This window comes from Stylophora pistillata, chromosome 8 (assembly GCF_964205215.1).
Source record: "Stylophora pistillata chromosome 8, jaStyPist1.2, whole genome shotgun sequence".
In the NCBI taxonomy this organism is placed as follows: domain Eukaryota; kingdom Metazoa; phylum Cnidaria; class Anthozoa; order Scleractinia; family Pocilloporidae; genus Stylophora; species Stylophora pistillata.
In genome coordinates this window covers 26,857,358-26,875,840 of record NC_142526.1, presented here as the reverse complement: position 1 = coordinate 26,875,840, position 18,483 = coordinate 26,857,358, and the positions used below count along the sequence as shown (strand labels likewise).

The window sequence follows — 18,483 nt, the reverse complement described above, 5'->3', positions numbered from 1 at the left end:
ATAAAGTGGATTTTATACCGGGAAAATTTTGGCTTGTACCACTGGTCACCAAGAGCTATTTAAACTGTTCATAACCTCTTGTCGCCAGGTAATACACGACATGCTCTTAAATGACACAATATGCGTTTGGGCTGCCTGTAGTTGGCTGTGGTTGGCAAGGGAAGGCTGGAATTGACTTTCAAAAGTGACCGCTACAAAACAAACTACTGCAGGCGCAGATATCGATTCTCCAACAACTTACTCATCAGTGTACTAAGTGTCGGTGAGCAAGGAAACATCATGGATTCTAGCCTTGAAACTGAAAATATGACCGCAGAAACAACACAGGTAACACATTAAGAGTTTATATGGTCACTTGCAGGGTCAAAATTCCTTTTACATGCGGATTAATTTTCTTGATTCTAGAATGGTGAATCTCACTTGGAAACGGCGGCGGAAGTGGCGAACAAACCAACGGTCGAACTTGTTAGTGAAAAGGCGTCAAAAATCACCGAGAAAACTGCTAAAAACCCCGATACAAAGCCAGTGAAAAGCAACAAGAAGCTAAAAGAAGAGGAGAAAAAGCTCAGTAAGTAGCAAATTGTTAAGTTTAAATCGTTCGTGTTCTATGCTGACGCAAACGAGGCGTGATGCAACTGCATTTGAACCTTTGAAGAAAACCTGTTTTGGAGTCGACAGTTCAGATGTTTGTATTTCACGATTCCTTCTCGTAAATTCTATTGACTTGCACTGAAAATTATGTTTATTAACGCACGTCTTTTGACCCATTTTGTAGAGTTACTATACAAATCATTCGAAGATTTGGAAAATCCAGAAGCGAAAATGGACGCCCTTGGCAGAAAACATTTACAATTGGTAAGAGATGGTATGAAATTAGACCTCTGCAGTTTATTTGAAATCTTTACAACTTCTCTGATAGCTTTAATAGGAAGGATTTTCTAACTATGATTACTCACTACCAGTACAAGACTGCAAATATTTGTCGTAATCAGCGAAACCCGCCGAGTAATTGTCACTGACAGTAATAATTTTAAGCGATTCGCATTTGCAAGACTTGTTTGACACGTAACCATCTCACGGGCACTTGATTCGATCGACCCAACCAAGATATTTTTTTTCTCGTGCACCAATTTTTGTACGTCAATACGCCCGTTTTTTCGTGACTGTTTATGTGCACAGTTTGATATTCTTGCAACCCGGGTGGTCGTAAGTGATATTAATTGTACTTGTTCATGTACTTGTATTCTATCCGAATTTTTTTCTTTTATTTAATTAATATCAAGAAATATTGAGTAAGCTGTTTGCACCTCTTCCAGCGTTGTCAATATTTCATTAAATTTTTTCTTACTGAGATCAACATCTTATGCATGTATGTCTAAAATGCGGTCATCCAATTGTATCTTTTCAGTATTGATTCTTTTAATGAGTATAAAATTAGGGCCTATTAAAAACTGTCAAACGGTCAATTAAAAAAAATTGAGAAATATTCAAGTTAAGCAGCAGAAATAAAAAAAAAAAGAAAAGAATAGATGAAACAAGAGAAGAGATCAACCATTCCCAAAAATTTCCAAAACATAAATGGATTACTAGTGAACTCTTGCATCCAGAAACTGTGGTATTTTTCTTTTTCAAACCTTTGTTTCATTCTTTCTTACAATGACTATAGATGTTAGAATGGCAGTCTAACTCAACTACCTAGTTATGGTATTTACCTTTTGTTATATGCTTTATCTTTTGTAGATATCAGAAAACAAAATCACCGAAGTAAAGAAAGACGAATTAGAGAAGAGATTGGAAAAGGTTAGGTGGAGCCATCATTGGTTGCCTCTTCATAGCACACATAATTTTCAGCTTATGTCCTAAACCACCTCCCGGTTAGCTCAATTGGTTAGAGCACCGGACTGTTGTGCAGGAGGCCAAGGGTTCGAACCCCGGCCGGACCAGCACTCATAGTCTTAAAACTGAGGAGAATGTGCTACCTTTCTATAATATCAAGAAATGGATAGACATTCTAGCCTTCTCGGATAAGGACGAGTAAACCGTAGGTCCCATCTCCTGCATCTATTAATTAGTTAATTTGGTTAGGCAGGGGACGTCAAATAACCCACTCACGAGATTACTGTGATTTTGTCTGGCTTGTTTACTGGGAATTGGGGGAGGGGGCATCTGTTAGGTTCACCTTCATTTATTGTAAACTGCTACTAGCAGTCTGGTAAAGTCCCTCTCAAAGTGTTGTAAAACAACTCGTAATTCAGCATTAATTGCTGCAAGTAGTTGTTCTTTTATCACTATCACTATTCCGTCCCATTATTCCATAGCATTCCTAAACAATAGAATAGAAAACAGAGCTACACAATGTCTACATTAAGTGGCTCAGACCACTGAAGGATACTTTCTTAGTTATCCCTATGCACTGAATGCAAATATGACGTCCAATTTGAATTGCCATTGTTCTGGACTGACTAGCCTCGTCTTTACATGGAAATGCAAAAGGATTATTACATGTGTGAGAGGCTAGTCAGTCCAGAACAATGACAACTCAAATTGGACGCCCTATTTGCATTCGGTGTATAAATGATGTCGAGGAGTTATTAATATGCAACTTTTCCATAAATGTCCTTACTTTTTCCAGTAAAGAGGTGGTTACACATTTTCTCTGGTGATACATTTAGAGAATTTGGTGTTATATCAGAATGATATTTACCAATTAAAAATATCTCACATGTCAGATAGTTGGAGAGATGCTAGAAGGGTGAACTTGTACATGCAAGTGTTATGATGATGGAACTAAAATAGTGAGTTGTAAAATTAAAAGGGAATAACTGTAACTCCTGGAGTATGGAAAAGCTGATGTTATTGAATTTGTTTGTGAAATATTTTAGGTCACAAGAGAAAGAGACCAGTTGCAGTCAGAGTTCAACAAAGCAAGTTTGGCCAAAAATAAATTGGAAAGTCTCTGCCGAGAATTACAACGTCACAGCAAACTTGTGAAGGTGCTTGCTTAGAATTTTATACCACGTGAGAATTCATCCCTCTAAACTACAAAGTTTTCTCATCATCTAATGGTGGGACACTCAAAGGCCTATGACCCTTTGAAAGGCTGTCATTAATTTATGAAGCTGCAGTTTTGTTGGACATACTATCTGTAGCATTGTAATAATTATGTGATGAAGTTTAACATGGCAGCAAATTCAACATCTTCACCCGTAGCATTGCATAAGCTCAGCCATAATGGGTGTTATAGGTTATGGCTCTTATTAATAGCCCTGCTTTTCAAGTTTTGATTAATCTCCTTGCTCCCCCCTCAGTTTTAAGATATTTTCCAGTGTCAAATTTTTGTGCTTCAAACAATAGCAAGGGGGGGAGGGAGGGCAGATGCAAGGCTGTGGTCTAGCAGCACCTGGTGGCTACTGGCACTTTACTTTTGCTCTTGGGCAATTCAGGAATTTTGGTTTTTTCATAGAAACATATGATGGGCACCCTGGATTTCTCAGTTTCAAACCACTGGGCTCCATTCAATTTTCCTTAGAGTACAGCCTTGAGATGGAAGTGTTTTAACAATTGTGGCAAGCCTTTTTTAGTGGTTGTTCAGCTGAACTCTGGATTGAAATGATGGAATTAGTACCATGACTGCATTACTGTGTAGTATAAATGTGTATGTTATGATTTATTCTGAGTCTGGAAATTCTAGCCTTCAAGAATTTATTTTTCTTTGTCATCAGGAAGAGAGTCAACTACGTTCCCAGGAGGAGGAGGCCAAACGAAAGGAACTTTCAGAAAAGTTTCAGACAACTATCAATGACATCTCAGAGCAAATGCAAGAAAACTTTAAAGCAAACCAACAGCTGAAGACTGAAAACAATGAGTAAGTGATATGAAGACTCAAGATAACTCCCTAATGATCAACCTGAAGTATCCAAATCAAAGCTGAAAAAGGTTTCTTTAATGCATGTTCTTTCTCATCACCAACAAATGTAAATGCTTGAAACATTTTTATGCATTCAGTTTTGTTGTGGGTTAAATTTGAATGTTTTCCATTTAAACAGACTTGCTACACGACTAAAAGGCTTGGTTGAACAATATGAAGTCCGCGAAGAGGTAACGTACAGTACTACAACAAATATTTAAATACACTTGCTGCTATCAGCATCTCAGCTAAAAGCTGTTTAAGACATGGTTGATATATTAAAATTTATCTTACAAAGGTGAGCTAACATGATTATTTCCCCTTATTAAGCTGCAGTTCTAGTATTATGTCACCAATTTTCATGGTAAACTTTTCCAGAATGTTAAATCAGAGATTTTTATGGAAATGCAAACTTAACAATATTTTACAAGGAGGTACATTTCTATTTTTCCCAAGCTCGTGACAAGACGAGAAAAAGAACTTATTTCTTAATCATCACCATCACAATTTTTTTCATTCTATTACTCACTCAAATCTGAGATTGTTGATACTAACAATATGCAAAACATTTGTCACATATGAACCAAGTAGAGTCTTATACCTCAGTGGTTAGAGCATCTGAACAGTAAGGTGAATTTTTTATCTTTGTACTGTGAAAAAAAAAACATCCTTCTTCAACTGGAGAAACAAGCACATGTTATTAGCATATGATATCCAGGTGAAGGTACAAGTCATTACATGTGTGACTGTGGTTTGTTGATAAATAATGTTAAATCTTTTTTAAATACATAAACAATTCTTCCTTTCTCTAGCATGTGGAAAAAGTATTCAAGCACAAGCAGCTTGAGCTTCAGTTGGCAGAAGCAAAAATGGCTCAGCAAAACCTGAAGTTTAATGAGGATAAGGAGAAGACCTTGACAGAAAACCAGTTGGTAAGATTATGTCCCTTGTAACTTAAATGTAAAGCACCAGGAGAAAAGGTCTTTACCCTTCTTTGGATTAAGGTCCAAAAAACAGAGTAAACAAGTTTTTTTTAGGTTTATTTTACCCTTTGACTCCCTTGATCTCAATATCTCTTACCACCTGCTATACATTGTATTCAGCTGTAAGAATTCATTGTAAAATGTAGCCTGTGCTCTAAGAAAAGTTGAAGGGAGCCCAGTGCTCTGAAACTGTGAAATCCAGGGTGTCCAGCATATGCTTTTTATGAAAAAAAACTAAGATTCCTGAGTCGCCCAAGAACAAAAGTAAGGCACCAGGGGCCACTGGACCCTGCAAGACCACAGCCCTGAAAATCAATCAAAATCCTCTCCTTCTTAGTACATACATGTGTACAACGAAGAGTTGCAAAGAAACTACCAGATGGTTTTTTAGCTGCCAATTCCTACAGTATATTTACCAACCCAAAGAAATTGGTTTTAAAGAAGTTTTTATTAATTTTAACGCCTTAGATGGAAAATAGAAATTTACATTGTGTAAGCATTTTAAATGTACAATCTAGTTTTTGTACTCTTTTATTATTAAAGATCTCCCAAGAGGTGCACTTTAGCCAGTGGTTTTGCTTTGTGAATAGAATTGTGTCATTCCATCTTTCACATGTTCACTAGAGAGCAGCACTTAAATCTGTGTTTTAGAGTGGTGGTTGAAAGAAAGTGCAGGAAATTATTGAAGGAAATTTCTTATCCCTTGTACATTTTTATGTATTTTCTTTCCCTGACTTTGCAATCTTTTTGTGTGTGTGGTTATCCAGTTGACTAAGCAAGTGGTAGAGTATAAGAAGCAGTGTGAAATCTTGACAAAACAGGAAGCAGAGATGAAATCACAGGTACAGAGAGAAAATCATTACTGTAATATTGCTTTGGTTGGGTTTGCAGTTGATTTAGTGGCCTCATCGTTCATGCACTCGGCTCCTGTTTGAAAGGTACAAAAGGAATCTCTCCCAGGGTCTCCATATCTATGCTATCTGTTTGACACTGTCGCTGAGTGCCGCCCTCCATCCAAGAATAGGAATGGCACTAGCAAATTGTTAGTGAAACCTGACAAATTCCTGGTATTAACCTACAGTTTTCAAGCCCCACCTATCCGAGGATAGTAACAGAAATAAGCTAGCTGTTAAAGATCACATTCAGATCACAGCTTTTCAAGCTCAGGGTTCAAGATAAAATTTTTTTTTAAGTGTATTGGAATGTCATTAGCTAACATGAGTGTGCAGTCGTGTAGTTAATGAACCAAAGAAATCACTTACGATTAGTATTATGGGTTGAAATCACGTCCATTTTGATCACCATTTTGCTACCTATTGATATGAAATTCTTACTGTACCACTGTGCCCTTTCTTTAATAGCTGGCAACGTATGCTGAGAGGTTTGAGGAATTTCAGAAAACCCTCAACAAGAGCAATGAAGTCTTTTCAACATTCAAGAAAGAAATGGATAAGGTTTGTGAAAAGAAGTTTTATTCCCACAAAAATGTCAAGACTTTTCGTGGAGCCACCTCTACAAATATGTACATAACACCTCCTGGTAAGGCCAAGTAGTGGTGGTGGGGGGGTTGTGAGGGGGGGTTAAAACCTGTATTGTGGTAATGGGGTAAAACCTCTTGATACTTCTCTAAAATGGATGCAATATTACCACACAGGTAATAAACCCTGATGGAAGCAAACTTGTGTAGACTTTCACCATTGGACTTGATGGAGGGACTTCCTCATTTAAGGGACAAACTTTCTAGCCCCAAGGATATCCCTTGAAAAGATCATCCTCTGTGTAACTTTTAGGCCTGTGGCCTTTATTGAGAGAAAGTGAAGTATGATCGTCCGGGTGAGTGTAGTCCTGAGAAGGACTGTTGTCGGTGGTAGTGACTGACGTTTCGACAGCCTGTGCTGAAGTCATCATCAGAGTCAAGTGAATAGTTGTTGTCAATAGAATGTTCTTAGTCCAGTTCGTGTGAAGTGATTGGTCAGTTTTGCCGTGATGTTATTGGCTGTACGAAGTATTGAGACTCTTTTATTAAAGGGACACAAATCATTTTCTAACCTCAAGGGTTTCCCTTGAATAGATAATCCACTGTATAACTTTTATACCTGCGGCCTTCATGGAGGGACTCCTATATTTGAGGGACACACTTTGCAGCCCCTTTAAAAGGGACACACTATGAAAGGTTGTTCCCTCAATGGAGGATCCACTTAATTTTGTTCTCAACATCTCCTTTTTTCAGCATATTGATTGACTGATTTTTTTTTTTTTTTTTTCACTTTCTTGTAGATGACGAAGACAATAAAAAAACTGGAAAAAGAAAAAGTAACGTGGAAAACGAAATGCGAAAACAGCAACCGTTCATTGGTGCAGATGGTGGATGAGGTACATGTTATTAAACCTACGACAAAACCTCTTCTCTGGACGCATTCTTTAGTTTAGACCAATTTGACTGAGGTTAATTTTAGTGAAAACAAAACCCTTCTGGGCTTCTCCTTGCACATAAGCATTACTTTGTGAGATTTAACTGTCGATCGTGACCGTTCTTGGGTATTCAATGGAATGAAAGGAAAGTGAGTTTATTTAACGTACTCTTTTGTCCACCTTATCCAGCGTGAAAAACAGAAAAAAGAAATAACTGCTTTGCGATCGAAAAACGACAAGCTTGAAAACCTTTGCCGAGCGCTGCACAAGGGAGCCAAAGTCACAGCTGGCGACATCAGCAAGGTATTCAGTCAACTTATTTGTTGAAGCGATCTAACTTTCGATTGGAACGATGTAACTTTTGTTTGGAGCGTTTTAACCCTGGTGCGATCTAACAATAAAAGAAAAATTAATCTGTTTCCGACGTTTTGAGGAGGGCCAGTTTCTCAACTCAGTCAATTGATTGCTTTTCTTGCTTAGCCCTTTCTTGAAATCTTTGGTCACAAGGCAGGTTTTTTTTTTTTTTTTCTTTAGCCTAAGGAAATCAATTCCGCCGTTTCTCAGCTAGATGTCGACAATTCCGATGTTAGAAGGACAAAACAGGTAAATGGTGAGGACAAAACTTGTGGAGAAAAGGTAATATCGAGTGAAGAAACAATTGAGGCGCCGGAGGAGCAAAGAGACAACCAAACGGAAGAACGAAACTCTGATGATTCACTTTATGACATGAACAGTGGCGACGAACCGGATGCTGAAAATACGATTACATCCGACGATTCTCCGATTGCTTCCGAGACGACTATGGGCGTGTCCCACGAAAAATCTACTGGGAGCGAAATTAAAACCGATGTCTCCGAAGTAACTTCTGTTGTAAATGATGTTGAAAATGAAATTAACGATGGCTCCAACGGATAAATTTTTTTTAATCATTGAGAGTGGGGAGCCCAAAGCTTCCTGCTTGGCTTTGGAAATTAAAACGAACTTATCGCAAATGAATCTTTCAATTTTGTTGTAATTTTTTTTAACTAGTTTTATACCTAAACCCCGATGAATCAGGAACCGGTTTGGAGTTAAACGATGCATGGATTCGTAGCAGTGATAGAAAATGTTTGTCTTGTTGCACAAAATAAAGGAAATCAATCGTCTGAAAGATAGTTAGAAAAAACTCTTTTTCATAATATTTATATGTAAGGAAGCAAAATAAACGAATTACTCAGATACAATGAATATATGAAGTTCATATATTTGAACTGCGGTATTAGATACGTATGATGCGCGATCCTCGCAGTAGATAGCGCTATTTATGCAATAGCGAAAATCAGACCTGAAAAAAAATCGGGCCTGTACGGGATTCGAACCACTGACCTATGCGATACTAGTGCAGCGCTCTACCAATTGAGCTAACAAGCCAACTGGGAGCAGGCCGTTAAGTTGATTCGTAATAAACCCGTGAAAGTGATAAATCAGATACAATGAATATATGAAGTTCATATATTTGAACTGCGGTATTAGATACGTATGATGGACGATCCTCGCAGTAGATAGCGCTATTTATTCAATAGCGAAAATCAGACCTGAAAAACATCAGGCCTGTACGGGATTCGAACCACTGACCTATGCGATATTAGTGCAGCGCTCTACCAATTGAGCTAACAAGCCAACTGGGAGCAGGCCGTTAAGTTGATTCGTAATAAACCCGTGAAAGTGATAAATCAGATACGAATATATGAAGTTCATATATTTGAACTGCGGTATTAGATACGTATGATGCACGATCTTCGCAGTAGATAGCGCTATTTATGCAATAGCGAAAATCAGACCTGAAAAACATCAGGCCTGTACGGGATTCGAACCACTGACCTATGCGATACTAGTGCAGCGCTCTACCAATTGAGCTAACAAGCCAACTGGGAGCAGGCCGTTAAGTTGATTCGTAATAAACCCGTGAAAGTGATAAATCAGATACAATAAATATATGAAGTTCATATATTTGAACTGCAGTATTAGATACGTATGATGCACGATACTCGCAGTAGATAGCGCTATTCATGCAATAGCGAAAATCAGACCTGAAAAAAATTAGGCCTGTACGGGATTCGAACCACTGACCTATGCGATGCTAGTGCAGCGCTCTACCAATTGAGCTAACAAGCCAACTGGGAGCAGGCCGTTAAGTTGATTCGTACTAATAAACCCGTGAAAGTGATAAATCAGATACAATGAATATATGAAGTTCATATATTTTGAACTGCGGTATTAGATACGTATGATGCACGATACTCGCAGTAGATAGCGCTATTTATGCAATAGCGAAAATCAGACCTGAAAAAAATCAGGCCTGTACGGGATTCGAACCACTGACCTATCTGATTTATCACTTTCACGGGTTTATTACGAATCAACTTAACGGCCTGCTCCCAGTTGGCTTGTTAGCTCAATTGGTAGAGCGCTGCACTAGTATCGCATAGGTCAGTGGTTCGAATCTCGTACAGGCCTGATTTTTTTCAGGTCTGATTTTCGCTATTGCATAAATAGCGCTATCTACTGCGAGGATCGTGCATCATACGTAAACGAATTACTGGAAGAAAAGGAAGCTTGTGACTGTTAAATCGCGTTAAGAACCACAATTATTCCCCTTGCGCGGTTATTACTTTTACTCTCATATCCGTTGATATTAAATTTCGCGTAAACTGTAAAATCGTGGTGGGGTTTTTTCATCAGTTATTACTCAGGAAGGCGTAAGAAAAGCTTCTGTTTACTTGACTACCAATTACATGACGTTGAGTCTTATGTAAACGTTGTACATTTGTGGACTGTTATACATGCGACTGTATTTTGGGTAATGTAAGAATATTGCATATTATTCGTCAGGCGAAGCAACAAACAGACGATCTTCAGCTGTATTTGTCTTTTTACTTATGTCTCGCCAGTTGCACAAAGACAAACACCATGAAAACTTCATGAAGGTTTATTTTCAAAGATGGGCAGCTAAAAGAGCGGTTGTACAGCAAGCCTCGCCCTCCGCTTTGCGCTACACCGCGAATTAAACCAATTTACTTTGGTGCAATCACAACAAAATGAAGAAAATCTCCATGGCAGAGATGTTTACTTTCGGATGGTCGAGATTATTTGAATTGCGGGATCAGTAATATCGGTTCTGTAGACATCTTTCTTTAGGTTTGTTTTAGATTATTGATTTTGTGTGACCGTAATGTTACCGACGTCTTTTTTGGACATTTCCTCCATCTCCTTACATACTTCAGATTAGTAGCTTGCGATAAATACACAACTAGTCAGAAAGTAATTCTGTAACTTTGATCCGGCACCTGTCTAAATAGAACCTAATTAAGAATTTGCCTTGGATGAGAATGAATTTCATTATCACAAACGCTTTCAAGCCAGTGTAATCAACCTTTCTTTCAAGCCGGTTCGATGCTCTGATATCTCTTCGGCTTCCATCAGAATTTCAGTTCAGTTTAAAGATCCTCGCAATGGATTCTCCCTCGCCACAAGGAAATAATGTGAGTTCTACCATAACAAGCCCTCCGGTAGACCCCCAGGAATTCAATTTTACAGCGGCAATGATGTGTGTGGTCATTTTCCTGGCTTTGTTCGGCAATGGTTTGGTGATAGCGGCGTTTCACAGATTTCACCAACTTCGCACAGTTACCAACTACTTCGTTGTTTCGCTCGCGGTAGCGGACATCCTCGTGGCTTCACTTTCAATGCCATGCTGGATGTACATTCAACTTTCGCGTCTTTCACAGATTCCTCACCAAAAACGATTAGAGAAGGTGCTTTACTATTCGTGGCAATATGTCGACATTCTCTGCAGCACAGCATCCATAGTAAATCTATGTGTGATCAGCGTTGACAGACATTTGGCGATCAACTCGCCGCTAACTTACCACAGCAGAATGACTCCAAAGCGAGCCCGGACCGCCATAGCGTTAGCTTGGCTCTTCGCTTTCGTTTGTGCAAGTTTATCGATTGTAACAGTGGAGCAAAACTTCAAGCCAATTGCGGGACAGGTCTATGCTAGTTTTATCTCTATTGCGGCATTTTTTATTCCTTTCTTCATCCTGATCGTGATGTACAGTAAAATTGGTTGCGTAGCCGTTCGACAAGTTCGACAAATTTGCGCCGCCAATTCGGAAATTCAACACGGAATTCAAAGAGAACACAACATGACTTTTCGCCATGAGCTTCGAATTACCAAGATGTTAGGAATCGTGATTGGGGCGTTTGTTTTGTGTTGGGGACCGTTCTTTTCGATTGTTCTTTTGTACGCGGTCTGTCACCAAAACTGCCCGAATGACCACGGCTGGGTGGCCATTAGCAAATGGTTACACTACGCAAATAGCACATTTAACCCTCTTATCTATATGCTTTTTACGACGACTTTTCGCAACGCATTTCGAAGGCTTCTAGTTCGAGGGCTTTGTTGCATGAAGTTATCACACGGTGGAACCGGTTTGAACTTGAACATTTGGAAGGCGGAAACCGTTGAGCCCAGTGATTATGTTTCGGGGAAAACTTTTCGAGAAACTACCAAAGTACAACCAAGAAAAATGGAGGATCGGTTTAGTGAAAAGACCACAAACCGGGAGCTCAAAAAAACTCGCCAAATGACGGATTGCACGAACACTTGACAATGTTTGAGTTAATTTTTAAAAATGTCATGTTTTGTTAAAAGAATAATGTAAATTTCCAGTACTTAAAGCCGAGTCACACCTAGATTTTCTGATTTAAAGGGGTTATGTGTACGTCTTTGCGAGTAAATTAAAAGCACTAAATATATAGAGGCGCTTTGCTTCGCTAATGAACAGTTTCAAGTTTCACTTGAAACTATCTTGGCTGTCTCCGGGCTTAAAAAAAAAAACTTATGATGAAAATTTATACACCTTGATAACTTTTTTGTCTTCAGTAACAGCTAAATTATTTTATTTTACATTTTCATAGAAAATACTCCCCTCTCGTGATCACGGCAAGCTTTTGAATTATTTACATCGTATGTAAACAAAGATTAATTCGATCGCGAAACTGAAATGTCTCTAATGCAGACAACTGGCGTTAAATACATATTCAGAGATCGGAGTTAAACTGAGTAAAGATGATGGTAAGAATTTTTTAGAAGCAATACATTTGAAGACATTTTCAAATGTATTTCAAATTTGTAGAAGTATAATCGGGTTTCAGTCAATGGGGGAAGACTAAATTAATTTGTTTTTTGGCTAATTGATATCTCGAGTACGTTCTCTTGTAAATGGAGTTAAATAGTGCTCTTCCTAAGAAAATAGTTCAACTTTTCGGCTTTTTATAGGTATCAAATGCTTTCGCGGTCTGTGGCTCACCAAAACACATTTTGTTTTCCGATGGTAATTGTTGTTGTCCCCTACGACTTAAAGACAGTTCGGTATAACCCTAACCCAGTTTTCATTCCCATTTCTGGAAACTGTATGGAAAAGAGGTAGTATCAGGAGTAAAGAAACGATTGAGGCGCTTGAGGAACAAATGAACGTCAAGCAAGACAATCAAACGAAAGAACGAAACTCTGATGATACTGTCCACGATGCGAACAGTGGCGACGAACCGGATGTTGAAATTATGATTGAAGCCGACGATTCTCCGATTGCTTCTTAGCCGACTACGGGCATGTTCCCGCAAACATCCACTAATTCCGGACCCGACGAAGTTCCGACTGGGTGCGAAATTAAAAGCGATGACTTCGAAGTTACTTCTGTTTTAAATGAAGTTCAAACTGAAATTAACGATGGTTCGAACATATGTATTTTTTTAATCATTGTAAGACACTTGCTCGTAAGAAGCCCAAAGCTTCAGCAACCAGGATTACATTCTGTAGATCATCAGTTTGTCTGATTTCATTCCCAGTCCTAGAAACTGTATGTATCTTTCAAGAGAATTAATAGGGTAGTTATTTCTAAGCTTCAACAGGAATTTTTGGTTTTCCTCAACTTTGCCAAGATTCTTTATTCCCTTAAGAGTTCTCTAACTTAGTATATTCCATTTGATAAAGTTAAAAAAAAAATAACCTACAATTTCACCATTTCCCCACCCAAAGGTTACCAAGGGACGATCCGGACATATTGCGAGAGTTTGCATAAACACCAAATGTCAGAGCAAAAGCTGTGAGAGATATACAGAAAACAAGAAGCAGATCCTGGGGTTAAAAGTAACAGTAAAATGAACTGCAATTGCATTATGTACCGATTTTAAAGAATTGCCAAAAACTATTTTGTTGCCACAGCTCATGCTCGTGATTTCATAAAATGCCCGCCCTAATATATATATCTTGTTATTAAAAACTGGAGCATTGGATAATGCAATTCAAGACTTTTTATTGGCTCAGCCATTATGGTATATGAGCCAATATACCATAATCTAATTTCTGTACATTGTTAAATCCGGCTTCTTCTCACAAAATAAAGTCGAGAAGATTTGTCTAATATCTTGGGGGCGTTTTTTTAATAAAACAATTATTCCACTCTCGCTTGTTGGATATGAGATGATTATAGCCAACTTGGCGCTACGCGCCTCGTTGGCTATCTATCATCTCATATCCAACGCGCGCTTGTGGAATAATTGTTAATTAGACGTTTTATTGTGTAGTATCGCTGAGTATTTTTACGAGCTGTGCCGTATTTTGACGAGTTGTGCCGTATTTTGACTACACTTAGACGAGTACAAATACCGCGTGATATTTGTACTCGTCTATGGCGTTATTTGTACTCGTCTACGTGTAGTTGGATAATAATTTGGATTAATTTTACATTACTTCGAACCTGGTAAAGGCATAAATATTTGAAAAATTAACTCGTCAATCCTTGAAATATCCAGAATGGATTTATCTAAATGCATGAAAAAAGGCAGGGATATGTACAAATTATAACAACTTAAAAATTCGAAGGTAAAATTTCTTCAGATTTATACTGGTATATTCTCCGCATATCTTGTCTTAACGTGACCTTAACTCTACTCTACTTCCACAAAAAAATACATCGCTGCTACAAGCCAATTAACTGTTAAGGTTCACAAAAAATGAGTTCCTTGGATATCCAAAAAGGATTCATACCGTTCTTATTGATGTTATTACACTTTTAAAAATTTTCTCTCTGGAGGAGATGCTTTAGCTGGCTGTATAGTGCTCAATACATAAAGTAGAGCGTAAAAAGAAATAGTAAAATCAACAACGAAACAAAGTTTCCGTGACTCGTAGTTTCATGCTTTCGCAATCATCAGACGGTGATGATTGCGAAAGTATGAAACTACGAGTCACGGAAACTTTGTTTCGTTGTTGATTTTACTATTTCTAAAAATTTTCTTATTTACACAGCCTCGCGGCAGGTTAATTAATGCTTACGTGTATTCGAGTTAACGCCGAGTAAAATTCAATTAGTCGTTTCCTTCTGTCAGTCCAGATTGTCATTGGTCGATGCCACACTCCCGGATCTTGTCTGTCTTGTCTGCACAAAAACCCACCAATCATCAACTGCAAGAAAAATGTAGCAGCCACAATATTTAGAGGCTGAATTTATATCTCGAGAGTTCCTAGTGTAATAAATTAAAGTACCCAATTTTTTTCATGTTTTTTATTTTGCAGTAAATGGTTTGAACCCGGGGGTAACATGTGAAGGTGTAGTCTGATCGTCCGGGTGAGTGTAGTCCTGAGAAGGACTGTTGTCGGTGGTAGTGACTGACGTTTCGACAACCTGTGCGGAAGTCATCATCAGAAAACTCTGATGACTTCCGCACAGGTTGTCGAAACGTCAGTCACTACCACCGACAACAGTCCTTCTCGGGACTACACTCACCCGGACGATCAGACTACACCTTCACACGTTTTTTATTTTGTTTGTTTTTTTTTTTATTACAAAAGACAAACCCGTGTCACGGTAATGAAACATTCAGTGCAATATAACTTAGCCCATAACAAATGTCTTAATTTTTATTTACCTGTGCACTTTGATCTCTAAAAACAAAATGAAGATTTAAAACTAATATCTCAATTTGACCTCAGGATAACTAAAAAGACAACAAAAAGGTCGTCTTTTTGGTTGTTCTGAAAGCAAGGAGGAAATAATGATAAGTATCTCACATTTCAATTTCACTTACGATCGATAACTTTTAAATTTCCGTGAGTTCCAGTTTCACGTCATCCCCAACGAGTACAAAAGGCGCCCAGAGCCTCGCTTTACTGATTATTTCAGATTCTCTCATGCACTTCGTGGCTCGGTTGACAGCTTCACTGGCGCTCTTGCCTTTAGCCAGGGCTCCGTAGAAATGTTTCATGAACTTCGGAGTACCATCGTTGTTAGTGGCCCGTAAAGATACTAGAACGGATCGAGCACCTGCACCCAAAAACGCTCGTGCAATGCCAACCACACCTTCGGCCATAACCTCTCCGAAAGCGCTGTGACAACAACGTAGCACAACCAGTTTCGCTCGCAGCCCAGTTTGTAAGACGTCTTTCATTGTCAGTAGACAGTCTTCCTCTTGAGCTTGGTGAGTTGTCCTCTTCGTGTTTGGTGCCAAGAGGATCTCTCCTGTTTCTCTTTTACCATGAGCTGCAATGTGAACTAACGCAACTGAGGAGATTCGTCTTAATACCTCGTACTTTGTCGCCTCCTCTCCAACGAGGGGAGACTGAATGCCGATGATTCCATCAATCATCTTTTACACTCAAAACAAAGTACTCGAGGGCACTATGGAGACATTTTTGACCCTCAAAACTGCAAGAAAGACCACACAGAGCGTTGGCAATCCCAGCCTTGCCTCCCACTTCTTTGGCAATTTCTAGATGACATTTATGGTACTCGGTGGCTGTTTTGATTAGCTGTCCTGGACAATTATAAGTGTTTCCAAGATTACCATAACTGTTTCCTTCTCCAGCCTTGTCTCCCACTTCCTTAGCAATTTCTAGATGACGTTTAAGGTACTCGATGGCTGTTTTAAACTGTCTTAAACCAAGATAAGCACTGCCAAGATTACCATAACTTTCTCCTTAACCGGCCTTGTTTCCCATTTTCTTGGAAATTTCTAGTTGACGTTCATATCGCTGGATGACTGTTTTGAAATCTTCAAGAGCATTACGTTCTGCTCCCCGGTTCGAGTCACCCTTAAGGTAAGAAAATTTTGATTAGTTTGAGATCTGAGTTAGGCACCAACATGATAAGCTAGAGACAATTAATCTCCTTGTTAGGCCACCGTAACTGGTTGAAAAGATCCACTAGCACAGAATTCTTTTGCATTTCTTCCTCCATGAGGATTTTCAATGAAACTCCCATATGTGCAAAGTGACTAGGCCCAAGCGAAAATGAGGCGACAGAGATTAAGATTTTGTTAATAAGATAATAAGTTAATAAATTAGTAAGATAATAAGTTAATAAGGTCATTTTTAATAAGTCGATTTAACCTTTAGAATGTAAATTTGTTTTCCAAGACTTAAGCATCAAGGAACCACTTTTGTATCCTCTACATGAGGGCAGACAGCTTAGAAATAAGTTTTGTCGATGGAAGCGATTTGAAAAAAAGGAAAATATTATTTCTTTAAATTTATTTCTTAAAATGAATGACTTAGAAGAAATCGATAAATTCCATCCGGCTCCCAAAGTTTTCTTCTCTATCCCATCATTTTCCTTTGCAGGTGGTCGATATTCTTAATGCGCTAAAAAGCACCGAGCAATCTTAGCAAATAAGATAATTATTTACAAATATAGTGAAAACTGATTCCCAAATGCTTTGTTCTCCTTTCAATGCAAAGATTAGAAATTTTAATTCCCCTCAAATATACATATCGGCGAATTAATTAAATCGAAAAAGATCATCCGACAATGTTTGAAATAAATTCTAACTAAAAATAAGAGGAGTCACGGTAGTTAGGTGAATTGTTTGTTTTTTGTTGTTTTTGTTTTAATACATATATCTTATTAACAAGCGCGAGGGCCGTACTGGGAGAATATCGGCCCGAGGTCTTGACAGTACGGACTTCGCTACGCTCGGTCCGTACAAAAAAGACCGAGGGCCGATATTCTTCCAGTACGGTCCCGAGCAAGCTTGGTTAATAAGAGATTTATTACACGACTGAAGTTCAAAGGGACACAAGTGCGGTATCATTCGGGACCATTCGGGACAGTGCCCGGTCCAATACTGAGAGAATATTGACCGGCAATAGAACATTTTGATTGATTTTAGTTATTGGCCCTCTGACTTCCCGCGTCTTGTAATAAAGTTTGTTAAGTGACCGAGAAGCATTTTGATACCTTTATGTCGTTCAAACTGGTGACAACGTTGCCAGAAAAAGCAAAGCCGAGGAGATAAATTTTTTGTGCTTCAGGCGTGACTCAATTTCTCCGACAAGCTGAATACTTTATGACTTTGTGGTTACGATTCCAAGGGTTATCAGAGGAACTATCAATTTTTTTTTCTGTTGAACCATGGTTAAAAATCATATCTACGATTAAGAATAATTTATTTTGGACCGAGGTACTCCTGATGTTAGCCGAATCGGTTACGAACTCGCTTTTGTCCTAAATATTGATAGATCGACATCCTTAATGAAGAATTTGAATGATGAAACCGCTTCCCTGAAGACTTAATGGGTACATTTGCTCATCAAATTTCCCTCACGTCGATTTCTTGATCTACAACATTACTAACTATCGTTTGTGGAGGTCTGCAACAATTTCTTTCAAAAGAGTAGACACCTCCTCCGAAACCGTGTACTTTTTATCTCAGCCAGTCCAAAATATAAAAGAAAAATTAAATCTTGTCGCGTTTTGAGATTCGGAGCCTTCTTGTGTAGCTTCTAATTGTTCCAAAAGATCTTTTAGAGATAGATTAAAGAGGAACGAGAATTTGTACGTCACAGGTAAGCAGCCAGGCTACCAAGCAGGATTAATTGAGAGGACACACAGTCCACGGTCGAGTTTCTAGCACGTTGAGATAGAATTTTAAAAGGTTAAGTTACTCCTTAGAATCAGGAATCGCAGTAAGATGGGATTTTATGTATACACTTTAAACTGGCAGATATAAACGTTATATGATTTCTAGAGCATACTTCATCTCTAATATTTTCCACCCAATAGACGCAGAATCGTCTGACATCCGATACTGGAAAAATTTTGGCCTTGTCGTAATAATTAAGCGATGTAATTGGCTGAT

The 18,483-nt window shown here is 38.5% G+C and overlaps 2 protein-coding genes across 2 annotated transcripts; both read left to right on the top strand.

Moving 5' to 3' along the window:
- Nucleotides 1-182: 182 nt before the first annotated feature.
- Nucleotides 183-8,516, top strand: LOC111333616 (beta-taxilin). Its single transcript, XM_022939236.2, has 13 exons — nt 183-327; nt 406-568; nt 776-855; nt 1,741-1,800; nt 2,883-2,993; nt 3,723-3,865; nt 4,047-4,098; nt 4,720-4,839; nt 5,658-5,732; nt 6,252-6,344; nt 7,168-7,263; nt 7,492-7,605; nt 7,837-8,516. The coding sequence occupies exons 1-13, from the start codon at nt 280-282 to the stop codon at nt 8,215-8,217; spliced, it is 1,536 nt and encodes a 511-aa protein (XP_022794971.2). The 5' UTR covers nt 183-279; the 3' UTR covers nt 8,218-8,516.
- Nucleotides 8,517-10,623: 2,107 nt separating this feature from the next.
- On the top strand, nt 10,624-13,769 carry LOC111333605 (D(1) dopamine receptor-like). Its single transcript, XM_022939218.2, has one exon. It carries the CDS (start codon nt 10,794-10,796, stop codon nt 11,952-11,954), a length of 1,161 nt encoding a protein of 386 aa, XP_022794953.2. The 5' UTR covers nt 10,624-10,793; the 3' UTR covers nt 11,955-13,769.
- Nucleotides 13,770-18,483: the final 4,714 nt, after the last annotated feature.

Bases quoted from the DNA above. Each gene is read 5' to 3' on its own strand.
- LOC111333616 (XM_022939236.2), top strand. From the start codon at position 280: ATGGATTCTAGCCTTGAAACTGAAAATATGACCGCAGAAACAACACAG. The intron at 328-405 runs GTAACACATTAA...TCTTGATTCTAG, and splicing joins TGACCGCAGAAACAACACAG to AATGGTGAATCTCACTTGGA. The intron at 569-775 runs GTAAGTAGCAAA...CCCATTTTGTAG, and splicing joins AGAAGAGGAGAAAAAGCTCA to AGTTACTATACAAATCATTC.
- LOC111333605 (XM_022939218.2), top strand. From the start codon at position 10,794: ATGGATTCTCCCTCGCCACAAGGAAATAATGTGAGTTCTACCATAACA.